The sequence below is a fragment of the Aphelocoma coerulescens genome, chromosome 3 (genome assembly GCF_041296385.1).
Source record: "Aphelocoma coerulescens isolate FSJ_1873_10779 chromosome 3, UR_Acoe_1.0, whole genome shotgun sequence".
Classification (NCBI taxonomy): Eukaryota; Metazoa; Chordata; class Aves; order Passeriformes; family Corvidae; genus Aphelocoma; species Aphelocoma coerulescens.
The window spans coordinates 11,749,572-11,773,181 of record NC_091016.1 but is presented as its reverse complement, the minus strand read 5'-3'; the positions used below and the strand labels follow the sequence as shown (position 1 = coordinate 11,773,181).

General features: G+C 42.3%; 2 protein-coding genes across 8 annotated transcripts in view; one reads left to right on the top strand and one right to left on the bottom strand.

Moving 5' to 3' along the window:
- PPP3R1 (protein phosphatase 3 regulatory subunit B, alpha) overlaps positions 1–1,710 on the bottom strand; it is a 38,928-nt gene extending 37,218 nt beyond the window's left edge. The window contains exon 1 of the mRNA XM_069009052.1: positions 1,622–1,710. Within this exon, the coding sequence (XP_068865153.1) occupies positions 1,622–1,624 (3 nt within the window). The 5' untranslated portion in view covers positions 1,625–1,710. The remainder of the gene's footprint in view (positions 1–1,621) is intronic.
- Positions 1,193–22,405, top strand: LOC138107617 (mRNA decay activator protein ZFP36L3-like). Of its 7 annotated transcripts, none has more exons than XR_011149644.1 (8): positions 1,932–2,016; positions 2,543–2,643; positions 2,727–5,546; positions 6,099–6,261; positions 6,441–6,634; positions 8,192–8,281; positions 20,985–21,078; positions 21,594–21,781. XR_011149644.1 is itself a non-coding variant. In XM_069009048.1 (8 exons), the coding sequence occupies exons 6-8, from the start codon at positions 18,581–18,583 to the stop codon at positions 21,969–21,971; spliced, it is 1,197 nt and encodes a 398-aa protein (XP_068865149.1). In that variant the 5' UTR covers positions 1,932–2,016; positions 2,543–2,643; positions 2,727–5,546; positions 6,099–6,261; positions 6,441–6,634; positions 17,816–18,580; the 3' UTR covers positions 21,972–22,405. The 7 variants fall into 7 exon arrangements, 5 of the variants coding, with proteins under 5 accessions (XP_068865148.1, XP_068865147.1, XP_068865149.1 ...); XM_069009048.1 differs by lacking the exon at positions 8,192–8,281 and adding an exon at positions 17,816–19,426 and having other exon boundaries at positions 21,715–22,405; XM_069009049.1 differs by lacking the exon at positions 8,192–8,281 and adding an exon at positions 17,816–19,426.
- Positions 22,406–23,610: the final 1,205 nt, after the last annotated feature.

The window sequence follows — 23,610 nt, the reverse complement described above, 5'->3', positions numbered from 1 at the left end:
TCCTCAGTATATGCATTTCCACATTGCAATGCATAAATACTATTCAGGAAGCAATAAAGTAACGATCAACATGATTATACCATCAAAAGATGATGGGAAAGCTTTAGTTATAAATGAATGGAGGAAAAAATAATACATGAAAGTTAAGTTCATTAAAGGTCACTGACAGACACATGGGCATCACAGTTCAATAACATTTATTTCCTTTTATGCATGTTAGTCTATCTCATCTGGCAGGTTTTTAGAACACAATTTTCACAGAAGACCCAACTACTGGCAGGATAAGCACACCTGTTGTGTGGAAGATGATCACTGTTCACGATGATCTATACATCCAAAATAATTAGCAGTATTATAACTATGGCATGAGTGACAATAACTTTTTTAAGTCTCAAATTCATTAATACCTTGTTCTCAAAATATGAGTTTTTCCCCCTCACAGTCTTGATGTGCTCCCAACCAAAACCAAAGCTTTATACATTTCAAAACATTTCTCCAAACACACATCTATTAAAGCGTACACACAAAACCAGCCTGAGCATGGCACATTAGTTTCTACTTCAACTCTATTTTTTTAAAGGAAAGACTGCAATACCTTGCTTAAAAACAAAAGGAAACCCATTTTGACTTCCAGGCCCTGTGAGGTCTAACACGGAATTTAAACTATTTCTATTTCTCCAGCTGTAAAACCAAAATATTGCTAGGTCTTCCTGCAGCCAGGGTACTGGATAATTTAGGCTAAAATAAATGTTTATTAAAAAAAGGGCGTTGATTTCTTGGCAGCAGTGAAAAGCAGGAGACACCCCTAGTGTCGACGTAAAATACTACAGGACTCCATACTGTATCTCCGGGTTAATTTTACGGCAGAAAAAGGGAAATTTAAACCCGTCATGATTGAAAAAACAGAGTGACTCTCGCACACACACGCACACCTGGACACATCGCACTCCCGCAGCCTCAAACCTCGAACACCCATCGTACGTGAAGTGTCAGCCTTCCGCCCCAGCCCAGTTACAGCGCACATTATCCAGCCCATTGGGCTACGTACATTACAGCTTTCCGGTCCGCACACGAACAACACAGCGCTACTGCTGCTGCACCGGGGGCGGGGGGAGAACCCCGCGGAGCTGCGAAACAACCCCCGCACGGCGGCTCTGCCGAAATTGCCGGAGTTTCGTTTCGAAACGGCTCCGGGGGCCGATGGGGCCTCTGGGGAACAGACGAGGCGCAGCCCGGGGCACGCGAATCCCCGGACGGCAGGGAGGCCCGGGTGGGGGTGAGGTGAGAGGGTGCCGGGGAAGGGAAAGGCCGAGCCCGACAAGCGCTGCCAAGGCGGCGGAGGGAGGCGGCGGAGAGCCAGCGGGGCTCCGTAGGCGGCAGAGGAGAGAGGGGGGGATACCGCCGGGGGGAGCCGGGAGGGAAGCCTAAAGAGGCGCTCGCCCGCGGGAGGACGTGGACGGCCCGGGGGCAGGAGGAGCCGGGTCAGGGGCAGGGCAGCGCCGAGGCGGAGCGGTGGTGGGGCCGCGGGGGTGGGGGACCCGGCCCGGTCTGGAATATTCCGGCGGGGCGGGAGCGGGGAGGTGGGAAGAGTTAGGGAGGGGAAGCGAGGGAGGGTCCTCACCATGGCGGCGGGTGGGCGTCAGGCGTCTCCCCCGCAGATGAATCCGCCGACCCCGGCCTCGCTCTGCGTTGTCCGGCGTCGCCGCCGCCGTTGCCACTCCCAGTCCGCTTCCGATCCTGCTCCCGATCCTGCTCCCGTCACTGCGGCAGAGGCTCCGCTGACCCGCGCACGGAGCGAGCAAAGGAGGGAGGGGGCGCAAGCAGCACTGGCGCGGGGCGGAGGGGGCGGGGGCTCTCACATCCGGGTCCTCCGCCGCGCCGGGGGGGGTGGGGCGGGGCGAGGCGAGGCCGTGACGTCATCGGGGAGGTGGGAGAGCAAAATGGCCGTGAGGCGATTGTCGAGTCGTCAGGGGCGGAAGAGATTTTGAGCCCAGTCGTTAACTCGGCATTGCCAGTGTAAGCTCTAAACTCCTAAGCCACTAAACTACATCACCCAGCGCCAAATCCAGGCGCCTCTTGAACACCTCCGGGGATGGTGACTCCACCACCTCCCTCGGCAGCCCACTCCAATGTCTGACCACCAGACCAGTGAAAAAACTTTTTGTTCTAATATCTAATCCCAATCTCCCCTGTCTCATCTTGAAGTCATTTTCTGAGGTCCTCTCACTGCAGGCAGGGTAGAAGAGGCCGGACTCCAGCTAGCTGGAGAGAGAGATAAGGTCCTCCCTGAGCTTCCTCCAGGCTAAACTTACCCCAGGTCCCTCAGCCACTCCTCATAGGAGTGTGGGGAAAAGACGATTTTTGGGGCTGCTGTGCTGCCAGCAGGTCCCTTTTAGTAGGCCTTTTGTGTTGAATGTTACTACAAAACACAACTTTTTTTTTTTCTTTTTGCTACTAAACCAGGACTGATTCAGGATGATGACATACACTTTCTTCCTCCCTTTATGTATGATTTGACAGATCAACATGTGATTGTTTTCAGTGCTGGGCCTGGCCAAATGTGATTGTGTGGTGGCAGTGAATGGCCTGAAAAGTCTTGAAAAGGGCTCCAAGGTTGTGGATTTCCTGACCTGTGCAGCAGATGTAAGTACAAAAATACCTTAATAAACCCGAGGTTTATTGCTACTACAGCTACTGGTGCTAACAAGTTATCTTTGCTCCTTCAGGTCTCTGCCCAGGGAAAGGTTCCCTAAGGGAAACTGCCAGAGCTGCTGGTCGTCCTTGTTCTCCCAAACACCCTCTGCTAAGGCTGGTCTCCCTCAGTTATAACGTCTATATATGCTATTATTACATAATTCTTTTATATATATTTATATGTGTGTATGTATGTATTTTTATAAGCTGTGCTGCTGGAGCCCTTGCTGCTCAAGCTTCCTCATGTGACTTCTGCTTTCTGCAAAAGGGGAAAAAAAAATCCATGCAGGGAGAAAGCTCTGTGCAAGGCCCTTGGAAGCGCAGCTTTGAGAGGTGCCTGCTCTCCCTGTGTTCTGGCTGTTATTTTCCTCAGGTTTTTAATGTTGTATTGCAAGAGTCTGTCCAGGCTTGAAGCTGCTTGGTAAAGAATCACAGAGTGTTTAGTGTTTGTTGGAAGGGACCTCTGGAGATCGTCTAGTCCAACCCCCATATTTAACAGATTCTTAGAGTATGGTGTTTCAGTACTGTTAATCATTAATTATGCAAAACTAAAGGAATTGTGCAGTGATGAGATAATCCTTAAAAGTGTATGCATGTATCTTTGTGGTTTCATGCCAGCTTTGTACCCTGCATAGTCTACAAAATAAAATGACTGAGCTGAATGCAAACTCAGATGAAAGATGTAGTCTCAGTAACCCCTTTGAGACAAGATTTAGGGCAATGCAACTGCTTGCATAAGTAAGGCTGACCCTCGGGGAGTGATCTCTATATATTGTGAAGTTTTAAGTAGGCCAGATGACACCTTTAAAAACCTCTGTAAAGGGTAAAATAAAATAGGTAATAAAGAGGGTGTGATTTCAATTTCCTTTGCTGTTTTTGCCTTTCTGTCCTCTCTTTGATAAATGGGTTTATTTTGGAGCACCATGACACAGCACATAACACTGTAACAAATTAGGTGGTGCTGTGAAAATAATAATTATGTATTGTTGTGTTAATACTGCCAAAGAGAAGACTCGGTGCCATGTTGATGTTGTTTTTCAGGTGTTTGTTACTTGGCTCACAATAGCTAGACACTTTGCCAGGGAAATGCAAATTAATTCTGCCAAGTTCAAGGTGAATAGTGAGCTAATTCGTGGGGGAAGGGAAGACTGGATTAATGCTTTAAAACCAGGTTAATTTTTTAGGACCATAGCTGAGAGCCTGAGCTTTCCAGTCTAAAATGGTAATTTCCTCTCCCTTCAGCTCCTTCTGGAAAAGGTACTGCCTCTTCACTATTTGTGGGAGCCTGAGCTGATCTAAGATTAGCAAAGGTTACCTTAAGAGTTCATAGAGAAACCTGGAATCTTGAAATTAAATGCACAAATGCTAAGAGGAGTGGGCATCTCCCATAGGGAAGCCTGCTTAGGGACCTAAATAAATGAAGGGTGACTGTGCAGTTCAAGAACACATCAAAAAAGTTGTTCTGTTCTAGAAGACTGAAGCAAAGCAGAACAATAAACGTGCAGTTCTTAGAAACTGTTAATGACTGATGAATGTTCTGTTGCCAAACTGATATGCAGCAAGGGGGAAGCTTGAACAGGAAGAACCAAGAGTGGATCAGAGAGATGGCACAGAAAAGTCTGGCAAAAGTAACTATATAAAGGTGGTGGTGAAAAGTGAAACTGAATGGTGGCAATTTGCACCAGAAGAAAACAAAACAAGCACTGAACATAAGTGTAAGCTTTGAGTTAATAACAAATCAGCAAAACAGGCTGGTGAGAACCTGAGCCTGGCCACAGTGGGAGGTTATATATCAGAATATGATCTAGTCCAGGGAAGGAATTTTCTGCCTGTTTTTATTAACAGATACAGATGGTTAGGATGTCTCTTCTTTTGAGGGGAAAAAACCTAATTGATAGGATGTCTAGGAATAAAATATTCCCAGATTTCACTCAAAGTTAGCATTAAAACTGACTGGCCTCTAGCCAAAAAATAATAACTTGAGATCGCCAAAAGAAAAAGGAATTCTTATGTAAAACAGTCTTGCTCCTTGCATCTCTGTCATTGCAGCTGTATCTAGGAGATGCAAATCTGGAGTAAAATCAGCTAAATTAAATTGAAGGAGGCTAGAATTTCTATTGCATAATGTAATGAGACTAAAATAAACAGAAATAAGGAACATAATACCTTATTTGTTACCTTTTTAAGTTCCAAGTAGAGAGAGCCAAGAACTTAGGAAAATACAATTTTAATCTTGTAATGCAGTTATGACACTGATAATAGTTTTGAACCTCTACATGCAGTACAAAGAAGAACTAGTGTGGTTTTAATTCCCTTTTCTTTTGTTTGAATATGTCCAAGTTGCTTTTCTTTTATATCTAACTTCTAAAAGAAGTTAAAAATGAAACATGATATTTATTAGTGTGTAGGTGAGTCTGTAGAAAACCATGAATTGCATTCAACACTTTGCATTATGTTACCTATATTTCTGACTAACTTTTTTGCAAATATTGATGTGATTTTTTTTTTAGAGTAAGTGTCAGACAATGCTTTGTCATTTTCTGCTGTTAGTAAAGCTCATAATTGCAGCATAATTGCAGCCATTCAAACTAGGATTGTAGCATCATGGAATCATTTGGATTGGAAGGGACCTTTAAGGGCCACTTAGTCCAGCCATGGGCCATCTATGTCCACTGTAAGCAGGGACATCTTCAACTAGACCAGGTTGTTCAGGGCTTGGTCCAATCTGACTTTCAATATTCCCAGGGATGGGCCCTCCACCAACCCTCTGGGCCACCTACTCCAGGATTTTACCATCCTCACTGTAAAAAACATCTGTGTCTCCATGTAAATGGAAACTGATTAAGCTACAGGTAAATAAATATGTAAACTCTGTACCTGTTTGGGATCTTCAGTGTTACTAACCATTATGATGTGGCTTGCACAGTGCTTGACCTAATGCCTGGAAAAACAGTTTCTGTGCTCCTGCTTATGTGTCTAGACTCTAGCTCATTTCACAGCATGTTTCTTTGAAAGTGCTATTTGTGATGCATTAACTGTCTAAAAGTTTTGAGGGTTTTTTAATACAGCATGTGTCTTTGATATCCTGAGCATATCCTTCTTTGTCTTGCCTTGCACTAGTCTTCATATAAACATTCCTGACTCACAAACCTTGCTGGATGCAATTTGTAACAAGCATTCCCCTCTCTGTTAACCCAGGGTTAGGGCTGCCACCTAATTAAATAATCTTCTGTCCTGACCCTTAACAGGCTGTAAGCAGCTTTTCCCAGCAAGGCAGGTAAACTCTTGGGACAGTGCAATAAAGCTTGAAAATACGCTATTTTTAAGCATGTTTGTGTGTTCATATGTGCTCTAGTAGTGTTTTATAAAAATCAATCAACTCTTATTCTTCTGTAATTCTGTAGAAGGAAGAAAGGAAAGCAACCTTTTATGAACTAGCTTGGAGAGAAAGTGCTTTCAGTTACAGCAGGCAAGGGAGGCTGTACTTTATCAGCAAAAGAGGAAGCCTTTTCAGATAGAAATGAAACTGTCCTTTCTCAGCATGTTTGATTTGCCCTGTTAGTGCAGGTAGGTCCTGAACTTTTAATATCTGTAAAACCAATGCACCATATTGATTCATTGTTTCAATTGTAATAAAAAAATAATAAGCAAATCTAAAGATACAATACTGACTAGAACTGACAAGTGGTTGGAAAGATAATGTGTCTCTTATTGTATCTCTCTTAGTCCTACATCTGTCTTTTCAGTTGAAAGAAATCAAAGGGAATCTGTCCTTATTTTCTCACATATCTGTGAGACCATGTATAAACTGCCAAGACTTGGGAGGAAAGGGAGATGATACTTTTCAGATCCATTAAGGCACAGCTGAAAAAACTGATCTAATGAAAGACCAGAAGAATGCTGTGGGCCACAGAAGCCTTGTGAAGCTGTAGATAATAAGGTGAGTTTTAGTTAACCATTGGTTTATTTTGCGTCACTCTGGGAGGCTGGATTTCAAATTGCTAGAAGAGGTACAGATGTACAGTTGTCTCTTGCATATGTGCATTTACTGAAACAGTGTTTGTAAATGCTTCTGATCTGTGGATCTTGGTGCCCAAGGTGCTGTGAATTAAATGACCTGATTGTAGGATTATTTCTTTTCAGCTCTTGTTGGTCATTAACAGCCCCCAAAGACTTGAAGCCACAAACTGAAAATCCTTACAAGAAACCTTTTGGGTTTTTCTTAACTGCATTATGAAGAGAGGCCTTCTGATTTCTTAAACTTACTGCCAGTTCTGACTAGGATAAACTGGGGATAAAAATGCTTTCTTTGTCTTTGTCATTGTGCCTATAATAATCACATTACCAGATAGCTCTCTGCAGAACAATATGGAAACAATTTGCAAGAAAGCTTGAGACTAAAAGGTTGTATTTTTCTTGAGACTCTGCAGTTAGCATAATACTTTCATGTAGAGATCTTGTTTGCCTAGCAGTTTTTAAGAATTCCTGATGGCATCCAGCTGTAGCTGGGGTTGGTATGATTTGCTGCTTTTTTTCTGAAGATATTTCTTCTGGGGAGCTGCTCAAAGACCTTGCAACAAATGGAGGCAAGTGCTGGAGTACAGTGTTTGATTTTTTTTTTTTTTCACTTATGTGCTTGTTTACCACCTTTGCAAAGGCTTATTTATTTTGCTTAATTCTGCTAGAGATATACATGTATCACTCCAACTGGCAAAGTTCTTATCTTCCTGCAGTAGCTGATAAGGCTGTAGAGACTGGCCTGCACAGGTTGTTAATGAGCTATTAATGTATGTAACTCCAATATTGTAGAAACAATCTCTTCAATTACTGTTTTATCACTGGTCATGTATTGGCTGACTGGTTCAGGTTTGGGCCAGTGCAAATGTTGAAAGTGATGACTCAGGCAGCAAACGACTAATGATTTAATGGCAAAACAACAATCTAAACTAAAACTATGCCAAAAGGTCTTTATTTGTTCATTGTCTTTCTTGTAGCAGAGAAAAAAGTAGGAAATTGCTTGGTTGCTGATCCTCTAACAGTTTGAGTTGGGGACAAATTTTGAATACCAGTTAGTAACCTGACTGTTTCAAAACTAATCAGAATACATGTTGTCCTGTGGAGTATCTTTTAACATATCAGTATGTGTTGTGGGGAGTTAATTAGTGCAAGGTTCTGTGTCTATTAACCTCTTTTTTTTGTCATGGAGGAGAAGAACAATTACATTAAGAAATGCTGTCTGTGGTGTGATATGTTAAATTGCATCTAGGTTAGTTGTGCATTTTTCTACAGCTTTTACTGCTATGATCTCTGTGTTCATGTAATCTGTTTTCATTTGCAGTGCAGTCAGCAGTATGAAAAATTAAGTAGCATGTTAGAGCTTTCAAGGAAAACGTGATGCAGCATGATCACGTATATTAATGTAAATGTTCAGAGCCCTTTAGCTGAAGCAATGAAACCACACTGAGGGAATCACTGGTATGTGGAATTCTCTCCTCAGGGCTGCTGTTCCATGCAGAGACTCTTGGGCGTGCAGATTGAGGACTGTGTGGTTTGTCATTGAGGGAGTATAACTCCATTCGCCATTTAGGTATGTTTGCCACAGGATGGGATTTTTTTCTTTCCCAGAGAATTCAGAAGGTGGTATTATTTTCTCAAGGTGCAATGCACCTGGTCTATCAGCCATGCCTGTGTCAGTGTTTGGATCAACACGGGATACCGACTTTTTCTTATCATGGTAGTATTCAGGTATTTTGCACCTGCAGCACAGGACTAGAAAATCACTTCAGCTCTTTAGTGGTGGGTGGAAGTTTCAGTAGAAAGTGAAATTACACTCAAGCTGCTGGGTGGGGATTCTGTGTTTTGTTCACATAAAACAGGTTCCAGAATCCCAAGCATTTAGACTTCCTAGATTTTATGCTTGGTCTTTGCACTTGTAGCATAGTATGGTTACCCAAGGAGTCATAAATAGGTTTAGCTTCCTGTCATCCTCTTCCTCCTTAGAGGTAGATAACAGACTGCAACTTTTTTGCAGTGTGGGTCACTAAAGCTACTGGGAGCTCTTGCTTTGCACTGAAGTTAAAGAATCTATTAGAGGAATTAAAAATTGGCTGGACTTGCTGTTGATCTCTGTTAATCCGAAGATTTTGAGTGATTTAAGTCTTTGGACTTCATCTTGCAGAAGACTGTCTAATTAAAAGGGGCACTTGCCAGGGATGGTGTGCAGCTTATTACACTGGTACAGTGTTAAGTCATGGTGCTTTTGCCTCCTACTTATATGGCAAAGTACCATCAAGTTTCTGGTGTGGAACTGATTTATAACTTCAGTAGATTTAATTTCATCTTCTGATCCATCATGCTGTTTCTGAACTCTCCCTCAAGAAAAAAAGTAGAAATCTTCCTTTTCTGAAAGGAGGAGATTTCCAGAGGAGATTTCAAAAATCAGAATAAAGACACTTTCTCTTATTTTCCTATCAAAATTCCTGCTGATTCTGTCTCCTTGCAGAAAAAATGTATGCATAATGACAGTGAGGTTCCTAAGTAAATACCATGAAATTTTGTGTGTCTTAGTCATACAGTGCTATTTTTCGTTCCTCTGTCAATAGGGAAGAATACTGCTCTCTGAAAATTGTGCTTTTTTTTTTTTTTTTTTTTTTTTTTTGCAGCCTGCTTTGCACACTGAAAATAGTTTCAGATTTCATACTGTAAAGCACCACCACTGGAATTTTGCTGAAGCCCAAACAATTTTCCACTGGATGATAACATCCTTAAATGTATTGTCCCTGGTTTATGGAGCATGTATTGTACAACAAGAGATATACTCCAGGCTGTCCTCAATATGAAATCTAGTTTCAAAAAACCCACTTCTGTAGGCCTTGTCTGTGGCAGGAACAATAAGACCAGTAATGATTCTAATGCTTTTCAGCTGGTGGGGAATGCAACCGAACATTTTGTGACTTTGGATCATGTGTTTATGCATAAATAACCAAAAAGTGGCTTAAGAGAACAGTATCAGAAAAAAAATAGTGCAGATTATTAGTTATCAGGGTAGTACTAATGAGATGAGACTGTGTTGAAAAAAATTTTATTGTCTTGTAAAGAACTTCAACTTTGTCTTTTTCCATTCAGTTGAAGTTGTCATATGATCCCTTCTGCCGATTTAGGAACAGCTGGTAAATTTGCAGAGGAGAGTTAATGCCCAGGGAAGTAAGGTATGCACTTGCACCGCACAATGCCATGAGAGCTTTGTGCTGCATGTAAATCTCGGTATTAAAAAAATACAGAAACTTGTTCAATGTTGCAGTAAGCATGTTACTAACGCTATGACTGCATGGGTTAAAACTGACAAAGATTTACTGAAGTGTATCCAGTTCTGTTGAATCTGCTGGGACCCAGTATTACTGGGGTAAGTGCAGCGTGTGGATGAGGCACTACTGCTGTTCTGACAAACCTTCTCAGTGGAGTTGCAGTCAGTGTCTTTTTCCTGTTACAGCTCACACCAATTTTGGACTAGAAGAAACAACACTATAGTGGCTTTTTGGTCAACATAATTTGCAGTTTTCTGGCTGACTTATGCTCACAGGAGTATTTTGCTACCTTCCCAGAGCTAAATGTGTAGGATGTGTCTGGGAAATGTTTATGTTATGTCCCTCTTGCAAATAGAAACCATTCTGAGCACCACCCTCATGGCACAGTGAGGCAACATGCTACTTCCTGATTCTGACATCCGTAGGAAAGAATAAACACAGGTTATCAATACTCTCTTGTTCTGCTGCATATGACCTCTCCAGCTCTAGCAGTACTTAAACTCAGGAGCAAGCAGCTGAAAGCTTTCATTCTCTGCATCCTGTAATCATACTCAGGGATGGAAGGGACTAATTGATGCCTGAATACCAGGGAATACATACCCAGTCTTCTGCTGATCAAATGCAGCAGCAGTTAGCACTGGATTTAGCTTAAGGTCAGGGAAGAGAGAAGGGATGCTGTTAGGGTGAAGGAGTAGTCTGTAATCTTCTTGGTAGTGATACCCAATCTCCCTCTTCTGACCAGGTCAGTCTATATGGGTAGCACACCAGATATGCCCACATCTGGTACAGTGAGAGAATTTGTCTGGCATGTATGGAGGATTCTACTTTTTCTCACACATGTAAATGGAGATCTACAACAACCTGCAGCCCTTCTTGTGTGGGCTGTTAGCTTTTTTTTTTAAGCACTGCTGTTCTGAGTGCAATAAATAGAGCATATTTTAGATTAATTCTCCAGAGAAATAATTTTCAGTATAACCTGGTTTTCAACACTCAAAAGCCTTTCGATATAGCCTAAAGCTGTTGTAAACACTGGGAAGTAAGAGCCTTTGAAATAGCTGTGTGGAGTAAGCAGTGTATTAAAAACAAAACAAAAAACTTCCCCAGATATGAGCTGTGTTGCAAATTTCTGCAAATTTCTGAGTGACCCTGCAAATGGACTTTTTAAAGAGGAAATGCTGCTACATGATCAACGTCCCCGAAGGTGCTAAAAAAGAGCCGCAAATGTATAAAGCCAGTAAAGCTTGAGGTATTAAGATAAAAAACATCCATCATTGAAGCAGTCAGGGCTCCCCTTTTAACAGTATATCTTGATGTTACAGTGTTCAATTATGTACCTAGTTTGTATAATCATTAAGGAAGAACTAGCCTCACAGTGTAAATCCTTTAGTTTATTGGTATTTTAGTAATATACAGTACACATTTTACTGCTCAAATGGTTAATTTGTTCGTGATGATGGTTGTTTATCTTGTTCTGAGCATGTGGGTGTTCACTCTGACTGAATGCATACATGTGTAGATGTATGTTGTAGAACATGATGAAAGCTTGAAGTACTCAGTTCTTGGCATCATAGTAGCCAGTTTAAGTATTTGCTCAAGATCTACATTCATGAGAAGCCAGCTTTGAGGCTTCTCCTGCATATCTCATGACAGTTTTGGGATACTTATATTTTGAGAGAGTTTGGACTGGAGTAACTCTGCAGGTAACTTCCAGTTAAGATATACCAGCTTCCCAGGGATTGTCTCGTTTCACTGAGCAGTGAAGCTGAGCTGGAAGCATGCTGCATCCCTGAGCAGACCAGTGAAAAGCTGTTGCTGTGAGCAGCCCCTCTTGCTCACTCCCTTAGAGCTAATGTATAGGCTCTGCAGCATCCTTAATTGTCCCCAGGTGGTGTGTGGTCCTGTTCAGGAATCACACCTTGGTCAATTGTGTCCTCAACTGTAGTCAAGTGCTCTGGCCTGCAGCTGTTGTGATGTAGACCAGAGAACAGGTCCAGACATTTTATCTGCACAAGGTTTAGCTTGCACCCTGATATTGCTCGTCTGGTTTATGGGATCACTAAGTACTGGAGTATTAAGTTTCTTGTGGAGCTTGGGATGCCAAATCTTGATCAGGACCACAGTGATTTTTTTGCTACAACTATTACGCATCAGTAAGGTTGATAAGTGATAATCCTGATACCTAAGACAAGTGTTCTAGTGCACATGCTTTTCTGGATATCATTTTGGGAACACCTCCACTAATACTCAGTTTACACCACTGAGCTGAAATAGAGGGTTTTTAACACCAGATTTGTCATTCATTTTCTATGTGATCGTACACATGAGGTATCTCAGGTGGGCCTGTAGACTTTAGGCCCTCTTTTGAAATGTCCTCTTTGAAGGGCAATAGGTGGAGGATTCAGAAATTCTTACACAAATGCATAGTGTATTTATATGTGCATTGTTATTACATAGCATAATCCATATTTAACTTGCCGAAAAGTACATGGTATTAAGATATGGTAAATTCAACCTTGCTTGACCTGTCCAGCCTAAATACATTTTTGTAGAGGAAAAATGGAAAGAACAAAATGATTCTTACTGACTTATAAAAGTTTCAAAATGTAATGTCATCAGTGTTAGATAAACTTTTGTGTCTGCATAGAAGAGATAAACAGACAAGCTCACTAATGAAATTTCAGATATTAAAAGCAAGACAAATCTTAAAAGCTGCTTTTTTCTTTTTTTGTTGTTGTTTGTTTTGGGTTTGTTTTGGTTTTTTGTTTGTTTTTCTTGTTTTTGTATGTGGGGGTTTTGTTTGGTTTGGTCTGGTGGGGTTTTTTTTGGTTTTTTTGGTGCTACAGCCTAAATTGACTGTGATTCCGGGAAAAGGTATTCAACTAAACTCTCTACTGTTTTATGTATCATTGAAAACAGGATCTTTAAGACTGTATCATAAAGGTTGGAAACAAAAATATTAAAGGTATTGATTAAAAAAAAAAAACAAAAACACCACAACAAACAAAACACTTTGAAATTGCTTTGCTGCACAATAGTCAATTTACCAGGCTCTCAGCACAACCAGTAGCTCTAGTGTCTGTGTTTGAGGATGTCTGGTCCCTTGCTATGGATTATCTTGTAAATGTATGTTTTGTGAATTAATAGTAACACATGGCTTTTAATGATAAAAGGACATTTAGTTTGACTTAATTATCTAGTTACTGCCTTTTGCAATAACACACTGCTTCCTGCAGCTAAACACTCAATTGAAACGAAGATAACTTATATAAATATGTAACTGTTTATCACTTAAAATTCCTTGATAGAAGATGCTTAAGCTGTAAACCTTGGTGTTTGAGAAGGTATTTTAAAATTTGGATGGTTTCTGAAGAGATAATCAGATTCTAAGCCAAGTTTCTTCCCTCGAAAACCTGCATTGTCTTCAGTAATAAATTTGCATGCAAACTGGAGGAAGGCATTTGGCCTATTCTTAGAGCAAGTCAAAATTATGCTCTGCTTCTTGATGATCAGCTGTACATCTTCCCTTTATATCTTGTGTATCAACAAGTGCAGGGCACTGAAGAAACTCTTTGCCTTGGAGGAACTTACAGCCTATATGTAAAGAATAACTAAATATTATTCTATGAGTTTATTAGGGTTAGGAACTCGCTATTCCTTACCAGTAGGTTGTAGCGTGTGGGTAGATAGCAGGTGCGTGCATTGGCTCCTGCCATGCTGCAGGAAAAGGGACTATACCATTGGTTTTGCCCTTCTTACTGGAAGTTTCCCACATATGATCTGCTTGTATGAACCTGCATGTCTCTGCTTCCTAACTCAGTTCTTAAAATATTATCCCTCATAGCTTAAACACTTCATGTAGCTGAACTTTTTGTAATGTTAATTTATCAAGCAGTTGGGCTGGGGAGAGAATACACATGTAGTTATGTTGGCAGACTGGAGAATGAATAAAAATTTCAGTCAAATAAAAGAGCTGTATTAGGTGACTGGGACTAGAAGCCTCTTTACTTGCCCAGTGTCACCAACGCACCATTTCTAACCACCAGTCAGTCATTGGTGTCCATTGGGTGGATAAAGCTTGATTTTGTTATCACACTTGAGACCAGGGCTGGATCTGGGTCAGGCTGAGAGTCAGAGGACTGTAGTGCATGTAGATATGCAAGAGCTGGCAACAGATGGTATCATAGTGGGAAGAAAGAGACAGCTCATCAGCTGGCAGTGTTTCTGCTGCATTTTGTCAATTATTTCTTTTCTTCAGGGAAGAATTCAGTGTTTGGTTAAGTTTTGTTGTTAGTTTTTATAGTTATAAATCCTAAGAAATCATCCACTCTGAACTTAGTATTCCTTTATTTTAAGGCCATTTGATATCCTAAGTAATATGATTAGTGCTCACATTTAAGACTGTGTTTTCTTAATTAAAAAAAAAAAAGCCGAAGTTACATGTGAATATTGTGGCAAAGGGTTCCCCAAAACCCTGAGCAGAATATTCATCTTTGTGGCAGATGGTTCTACAGTAATTGCTGATTCATAGTCTTTTGAAAAAGGAAGTAAGCTACTAATGAGTTTATGTACTAAGCATTTTGACTAAATTAACTTCTTTATATCAGCATATTGCATTTGCAGTAAGCTTAGAGTTAGAAAATACTGCTTATATTTTACAAGTAGGATTGACTAAATTTAGTGATTGCATGGAAGAAAATCACTCATACATTAGTTTTTCATTCAGTAATATATCTTAGGTTTTCTTAAACAAGAAGATAGTTTTATTAATCATTCCTGTTTTTCTTAAGCAAAACCCTAATATGTTTAAAACCAAGCATTAGCTTATTTTGTAAGGCATTTACAGTGTGGTTTTCAGAACAGGTGGGTTTCTCATAGACTAATTTTTTTTTTTAATTTTTGCTATAGATTTAAATTATCATTAACTTGTGGATGAATAATAGTGCTTCTTAAGCTTTAAAATTTTAATTTGTTTTTACATCTATTTAATGAAAAAATATGAGTAGCTGCCTGTGAGAAGGATGACTGCTTTCTTGAAGGGATAATTTAACTAATTATATATAAACATTTATTCCATGCTTATCACCATAGTAACTGAGGCCTCAAGTCAGTGTGCTTTGCTGAGCAGGGTTGCAAATGCTGTAGTGAGCCAAGGCCTGAACTTCTGTATGAAAATACAGTTTCACATTTCGTTGAGGCACAGCTAATCCCTGCTACACCTTTTTGGCCTCATGTCACTATTTGTATTCCCGGGGCTGCAAGCATGGAAGAAACCTGGGAGTTAATGTGTCTGAAAATTAACCTCCCTGAAAATTAGTGTGCACCTTCTGATCTGCTCAAGCATGTGACTGTATGACCACTAGTGAGCCACTGGGGAGAGTCAGGAACATGTGATTGTGATAAGTGTGGGGAGAGACAGCTACAAATTAATCTGATTACAAAGCTGCTCTGGAAGCCACTTGTTTAGGGCCTGACTATGCTGTAGCTGAAATTGTTGAAAAATTGTTGGGTTGGGAATTTAGCCAGTTTAAGTGAGGAAATTATCTAACCAATACTAATTTTGAAGTGCTTATTGTGACTTTAGAAGTATATCCCTGAGCCAAGTATCTACTTGGTCCTGTTCTGAGAATGGAAGATGCTATTAGGATTGACTTTTGGTGTCTCTTCCCATATGCTGACCTCTGACAACTGGCGACAGAATTTTATCCAAATGTTCACTTCAGGGATTGTTACAATTGTTACCGCATCTCTTTATTTTCATCTTCTTTTTATCTGTACCTAGACAATTGCTGTCAGAGAAACCTCATCTTTTTACTTCAGCTTTCATTTTGACAGCAGCAAGGGTAGTACTAGCTATTTCTGCAGCCTGTTTGTAAGTAAATCTCAGATGTATTCATGTTTCAGATGCTCCTTCTGCCTTATAAAACATGGCAATAGTATGTGTTTTATAACTATAAAGCTTTAGAAACTCAGACTTTAAAACTCTGAAAGACTTTAAAACATTTATCCTAAAAAACTTGATGAAGGCTTTTACTTTTTATCTGCTACCTTAACCAGGCCGTCATTTTGAGCCTTTAAAATTACAGTGCCATTTTATTTTCCAGTGTGCTTTAGATCATCACTTCACCATCCAAGGTCCTGATTCCACAGAGACTTGCACACTTGTTTAACAACGCATGTTTCAAACAATACTACTGATTTATTACTCTTCATTTACTGTTACCTGATTTGAAGACAGTCAGATACTGGGACATCGGCATTAATTCTGCAGTATTTGCAAACTGAGAAATTATTTTCAGGTGTAGCACAGCACTGCAGTTAATCACACTTGCAAACTGCAGTATGAAGTGTGATCTTGTATAGCCATTTATAGCCTGAGTTTTCAAGAGCTGTAACTCTGCTTTTGGCTTGGCTACCTTCCATGGCTGTTGTAGATTACATTTGCAATCAAGTTGTTGCCAAACTTCCACTCAGTGTTAAGGTCATGTTTACTACTGCGCAGCTGCATAGTGAAGAGTTGCAGTAAAAGCAAAATAAACTTAAGACTATTTGAAGAGCAGCTCTCTATGGGATTGGAGAGCAAGTGGAGGTTGGGCAGAAGCTCAAATTGACTGTGGACCAAAGCAGAATATTTTTGGCAGCATTTAAATTTTACTGTTTCATTATAGCTGATGTGTCCTTGACTGCAGCTCTAATAAAAACAACTTGTGCGTGTTCTGAGTACTGTTTAAAAAGAACATAGATGTAAGAAAACTGGAGTCTGTAGCTCTCCGTATGTGGTGTTGGAATGGTACAAGGTTTTCATCTATTAGCCAGAGTGAGTAGCCTTCTAAAATCCCTAAAAAGAACCTAAAACCATTAAATTTCTGGCACTGCTCATGAAAAGAATGCTGTTGGAACACTTAAGGTCCTGTTACTTTTACAGGGAATGGCTACAAAGGCTAAATGTGGTCCTCCCAGATGAGGGTTAAAGTATACTACAAATGAGCTGCAATGGAGCTTTCATTATGACTTAACTGTTCTGGATTAGATACCCACACCCATATTCCCCTTTTGTGTTTTAAAATCTCGTAGATGGATGCATTTTTGCTGGTGTGAATGCCAGTAACTCTTTGAGCTTAAAAAAATGCAAAACCCAAAAACCACGGCTGGGGAGGGACTATTACTGCCACTGACATTTTGACACACATCTTTTCGCTAGCTTTAAGTAATGAGGTGTATGCAGTAACGATCAGCTGCATTTGACAAGCAAAATTCTCCACAATACTAAGTTTCCTGTGTGAAAACAGACCACAGAGCAGAGGAGAAGGATTTTTGTATTATCCTTACATGAGGAAAGAGGCAGGTTTATATCTTTTGTTAAACACCAAAAATCCATAGAGGAGCAACACCTTATTGTCCCACCTATATGAAAGCTTCAGCTGGAATTCTCAACTTTTTAAAAGAGTCAGTCAATCAAATATAGAATACTAGTGTGCAGGAAACCTGTAGATACAAAAATGCTGCTAGCAAGGATTTTCTTGCTATTTTCTAAGTCCGCGAGAGACTTTTCTCTCTCACAGAAGAGGTAGCAGAGTATGTAAACAACCAAGCCACTTGCAACCTTGAAAAGTCTTGTTTATGGTATAGTAGAAAACTATTTTGACAATGGATGTTTTAGGATTTTAGCCAATCACCCCAAGGGCTGGCTGATCCTTTGTCCAATTAGACTATGAAGAAAAAAGTCTATAAAAGAGTTTGTAAAATAATTAAATAAATCAATCTTGCTGCACAATTCCTGCCTGCTGGATCTTCTCTCCTCCTCCTCCCTATGGCTGCAGGACACAGTGATATACCATAGGAACCAGGCCTGCGGTAATATTTGGTGACCCCGACGTGATCTGCACTCTCTGATGTGTTCTGCTGGTGCAAGTCAAGCCAAATTTTTCTAGAGGTACACTGTTCCCCTTCCTCCCGGGAGGTCCGACGTGACTGAGAAATGGCGAACACTGGCTCACAAACCGGCACTGTGGTAATGGTCTGATAGGTGTGTTTAGCATAATGCACACCTCCATTTCTGAAAAATCAGTTCGGGAATTATTAGATTGGGCTACCTTTAAAGGGATTTCCATGGACAGAGATACTGCCCTGGACTTTGCCTTATGGCAGGAATTTGGCTGTGCTGTCCGGCACGAACTCCCGTCTGGGGACCCAGCAGCATTACAATTATACCAGACCTGGCGTTCGTTATTTATTCTGCTGACAGACCTTGACTGTAGCAGCAGAGCTGGCTCGCCTATTTCGGTGATGAGTGACAGAAGAATGTCTGAGGGGGCAAGTGATGGTGAATCCAAAAAAACACCCTCGGCTCCACAGACAGAGCCTGCGCCGCCTTGCCCTGCACAGTTGCAGGACTCTGTGGCCCCCAGGGACCCTGCGCCAGCAGAGGCGGGGATGTTGGAGCAGTTGGCACAGTCTACCTTGCCGCTCAGCTCGGCAGCAGCCACAGTTTATCCAGGGCCACAAATTAGCGGCTTAGCAAATTAGAGCCCCGTGGCGGCTCCTAGCCTGTTTGCATATGCACCAGCAGACCAAAAGCCGCCCAGATGTCCCTTCTTAGCTGCTGTAGCACCAGGCGTGACTGCACTGAGACTACCTGGGTGTGGTCCGCTGCCCTCCTTGGTGCTGGACTGTTCTACACCGCTGCAGAACCAAGCCATCGACCTTTTAATACAGCATCTGCCTTTGCTGACAGAGTTACCAAACATATCCCGAAAGCTGGAGGACCTGCTCAGCTTGCAAAAGCAGCTGCCGCGGACGCCAGAGGCACCCCGCCGCGCACCGGGCCCACACTGCCAGCACTGCCCGCGGGAGCCACGGCTCCAAACCAAGGAGCTGTGTGGCCGGCGGCAAACCCGGAAGTAGCGCTGCCACGGGAAAACACAGAAGTGGACGCGGCTGCAGAGCGGCGGCCAGGGGCAGCGGTGCCAAAGGCGGCCAGGGGGCGAGAAACAGCAGCGGATTCAGCAGCGGCGCCAAATGCGGCCGCGGAGCAAGGGCCATCGATGGCGCTGAACGCTGCTGTGGAGCAAAAGATGAACACAGCGCTGGGCATGGCTGTTGCCCCAGAGATGGCTGCAGCAGCTTCAATACCAGTTCAGTCAGGACCAGCTGAGACGGCCTCCTGTAAAGAAGCTGCTGTTCAAGCTGCAGCGCAGCCAGGTGTAGTCTGTGCTGTCTGTTCTGGCTCTAGCGAACTTAGCCAAAGTCCCCCTCTCCGTCCACCTCTGTTTGCTCCCAGCATCTCAGAGTTGCCTTTGCCTGATGATTCCTCATTGGGAAGTGAGGCAGATGAGGTTCTGGCCCTAGGTCGTAAGGCAACTGTAGCTGCACGGCGAAGGAAAAGGCTGTTCCAGTCTCACCCCTGGACCTCTCAGGACTGCACGGTAACGGTGCGTCCAACCCACTACAATCTCAGAGTCAGTTAAGATGCGAGCTTTGGAGGAGGGTGACTGGAGGTTATTGGAAACACCTGGAATGCCAAATAGATTTGAGGATTCTGGGTGTAATCAGGAAGCTGTTACACTCCATCCACAGGCTGTGCCAGAAGTTCAGGATGGTAGTGACTCCCCTAAAGGGGAGATCCAAGCTTTCCCAGTGTATAAGGCTCTCCCAAATTCAGGCAAGCGTGATAAGCATGAGGTGATTGCTTGGAAGGTTGCACAGGACCTGCAATCCAAGGTGGCACGATATGGACTAGGTTCTGCTGAGGTTATGCAGATAATAAGGGTGATAAATACAGATTTACTTGCTCCATTTGATATCAGACACTTAGGTCAAATTCTATTTCAACCTGTACAATTTACAGTTTTTGAGAAAACCTGGAGAAAGTTGGCCAGCAAGACTGCATTAGCAAATTTGCAGCTCCCTGCTGCTGATCCTAGACACACAGCAGGAGTGGATGCTTTGATGGGGACTGGTCCCTTCTCTGATCCCAGCCTACAGGGTACTTTGTCCTCTTGCATCCTGCAGCAAGCTCAACAGGTCGGCATGGCTGCCCTGTTGAAAACCATAGAGTTGTCTGCGCCCGGAAAGCGATATACTGAAATAGTTCAAGGGAAATCAGAGTCATTCCTCTCTTTTGTAGAGAAAGTCGCTGCTTCTCTCGAGAAACAGATTGAGGATGACGGGTTAAGGCAGATGTTGTTAAGGCAGTTAGTGAGAGAGAACACAAACGAGGAGTGCAGAAAAGTCATAGATGCTTTTCCAGGGGGTCCTGAGGTAACAGACATGGTCGAGGCCTGTTCTAAGGTGGGATCCGGGAACCAGAAAAGGTCTGCTTCGGCTGCGTTCCTGCAGCCTGTTCACACATCTTCTGATAGTGAACCAACGCAACCAAAACAGGCAAAAAAATGGAAGCGGCCTAAGCCAAGCCAAAAAGAGAACACACCGATCCCCCAGTGCAAGAGGTGTGGCAGGCCAGGGCATTGTTCGGACTATTGTAGATCCCTGACTCATGCCGATGGTCAGCCTCTGTCAGGAAACTTCCTCCGGGGTGCAAGGAGGGGGAATTGCTCTCTGATGCAGTTGCTCTCCCAGAGAGTGGCACAGGTACAGGCACAGGCCAACCCAGCCACCCTAGAGACGGCACCCAGGGATCAGACAGCACCCACGGATTAGACGGTTTTGACGTCCACACCGCAGCCGCAGTCATCTTAGACTCTAGCAGTATTTATAAAGTTCCCTTGGATGCATATGGACCCTTAGCCCAGGGATCCAGTGCAATGCTGGTGGGAAAACCTGACGTTACCCATCAAGGAATCTTAGTGCACTCAGGAGTTATTGATGCTGACTTTAAAGGTCAGATTCGTGCTATGGTTTCCACGCAAAAACCCCCTGTAACTATTCCTGAAAAGACCTGCCTTGCTAAATTAGCGCCTTTTAAGTCTTGTGTCCCCAGGATAGAACAACAAACTCACAAAGATAACGGCATCTACGTTACTTCCGCAGGCCTTCTGGACTGCAGACATCTCTGACCAAAGGCCGCAGATGACATGTACCCTGGTCCTGCCGAACGCCTGTCCGCCCTGGACTCAGCTTCGAGGTTTGATTGATACGGGTGCTGATGTAACTATTATCTCCTTCTCTGCATGGCCTCCCTCATGGCCTTTAGCCCCTGTGGGATCGGCCATCGCAGGATTAGGAGGAATCACACAGAGCTATTTAAGCAAACAGTCTGTGATGGTGAGGGACCCAGAGGGACACACAGCTACAATTAGGCCTTATGTTACTACCACTTCCCTTAACCTTTGGGGGCGGAACGTGTTGGCAGCTTGGGGAGTACGGATTTGGACAAATTTTTAGCAGGTCACTGTGTGCAAGGGTGCACAGTATCCTACACTGCCTTTGCAGTGGTTGATTAACACACCAATCCAAGTCAGACTCTGCTTAGTTAGTTGAATTAAGGGCTGTTACCATGGCTTTTCAATGATTCTCACAGGAACCTTTGAATTTGGTTACTGAAGCCGACTAGAAAAAGCTTTGGATACAATTAATCACCTTACAGTACCACAAAATTCAAATAATCCTGTTATTCTGAATAATTTTCTCTCATTGCAGTCTGCAGGTGAGACACAACTGCCCCGGGAAAAAGTCTGGGTACGGAATTTACTCACTAACCAGTGGGAAGGCCCTCATGAGCTTATCGTTTGGGGTCGTGGGTATGCTTGCATTTCCACAGATACTGGGGTACGATGGCTACCTTCAAAATGCGTTCGCCCTGACCTACGGCACCAGAGGCAGAACAGGCAACCTCCAAATGATGACCAGAACACCAACCATCCAAATGGCAACCAGAATGTAGATCATCAGCCTAATGACTCTTCTGATGATGACCAGGATGTCAACCATCAGGCAGATGGTCCTTCTACAAGCAGAGACTGGGATGGTCCTTCCACAAGCAGAGACCGGGATGGTCCTTCCACAAGCAGAGACTGAACTTTAAACTTCTTGCTATGGAGTCAGATAGTTAAAGCCTTAAGGACATATTTAGAATTAATAACTGATGTAAATTTCTATTTAGGATTAACAGTAGAGTTGTTCTCTTACCAAACAAAAAGGGGGAATTGTAGATACAAAAATGCTGCTAGCAAGGATTTTCTTGCTATTTTCTAAGTCCGCGAGAGACTTTTCTCTCTCACAGAAGAGGTAGCAGAGTATGTAAACAACCAAGCCACTTGCAACCTTGAAAAGTCTTGTTTATGGTATAGTAGAAAACTATTTTGACAATGGATGTTTTAGGATTTTAGCCAATCACCCCAAGGGCTGGCTGATCCTTTGTCCAATTAGACTATGAAGAAAAAAGTCTATAAAAGAGTTTGTAAAATAATTAAATAAATCAATCTTGCTGCACAATTCCTGCCTGCTGGATCTTCTCTCCTCCTCCTCCCTATGGCTGCGGGACACGGTGATATGCCCTAGGGCCCAGGCCTGTGGTAACAGAAACCAAATTTCTTTATTTCTGGTACTGTAAATATTTTTTTCCTCTTTTCTGAAAAGTTGATTTTGAAACTGGTATTTGGGGGTATGGTCATACTAGCTTTGTGAGGTGTTGCAAATACATGTGCAAAAGTTCACAGAACACTATTAGAAATGGAGATGTAATTGAGTTTTGGTGTGACTCAGTATGGGTTGTGTGCTCTCAAATCTCAGGGAACCTGGGTGGGGTCTGAAACCTTTTTCTCACACCTGGAGTCAGTTCTTTTTTCTACTGTTAATTTTTGCTGATCTATTTTTGTTTTAGTATTATTTCTCTTTGCGGACATAATTAAAAGTAATTTGAAATAATTCCCATTCTTATTGTGGTGGATTTACCCTGACTGAACACCAGGTGCCCACCAAAACTCTTATAGCCCTCCTTAGCTGGACAGGGGAGAGAAAAATATAACCAAAGGCTCATGGGTTGAGATAAGGGCAGAAAGAGATCACTCACCAGTTACTGCCATGGTAAAAAAACCTTAGCTTGGGGAAACCAATTTAGTTTATTAGGAATTAAATCAGAGTACAATGATGAGAAACAAAAATCTTAAAACACCTTCCCACACACACTCCCTTTTTCCAGGCTTAACTTTACTCACAAATTCCCAAGATGCAGGCACTTTTGCCATCTCCTGCTCTTATTTGTTGTACTCAAAGTATTGAAAATAAGAACACTTTTGTGTCCATTGCTATTTCACAGATATATATTACTCAGAAACGGCAGTGCATCACACAACACAGACTGTTGGAAATCTCTTTTACCAGACAGGCGAAATACCTTAAAAGAAAGCCATTTTGGATTGTAAAACTTTTTAAATGATTGAATGACTTTGGTAAAGCCGAATGAATGTTGCAATAATATCCAGGGATCGTATGAGTATTTCATACTCCATGGAAGTGAGCTTCCAAAACAATGTGTTGACTTTGTTTCTGAGCTGGAGGTGCTGTAGTTGCCCAAGTTCAAGTTTCACCTTCAAACAGAAATCTTAACTGAAGCAGAAGAGTCCTCATAACTGTTGTTTTTCTGTGCTTGCTTCTTGTATCTGTTCTGCCAAGCACTCATGCCCTCTGGAGACTGTGGTTCAACACTTCAGTAGAA

Bases quoted from the DNA above. Each gene is read 5' to 3' on its own strand.
- LOC138107617 (XM_069009047.1), top strand. From the start codon at position 18,581: ATGTCCCTTCTTAGCTGCTGTAGCACCAGGCGTGACTGCACTGAGACT. The intron at 19,427-20,984 runs GTGCGTCCAACC...TTACTTCCGCAG, and splicing joins CTCAGGACTGCACGGTAACG to GCCTTCTGGACTGCAGACAT.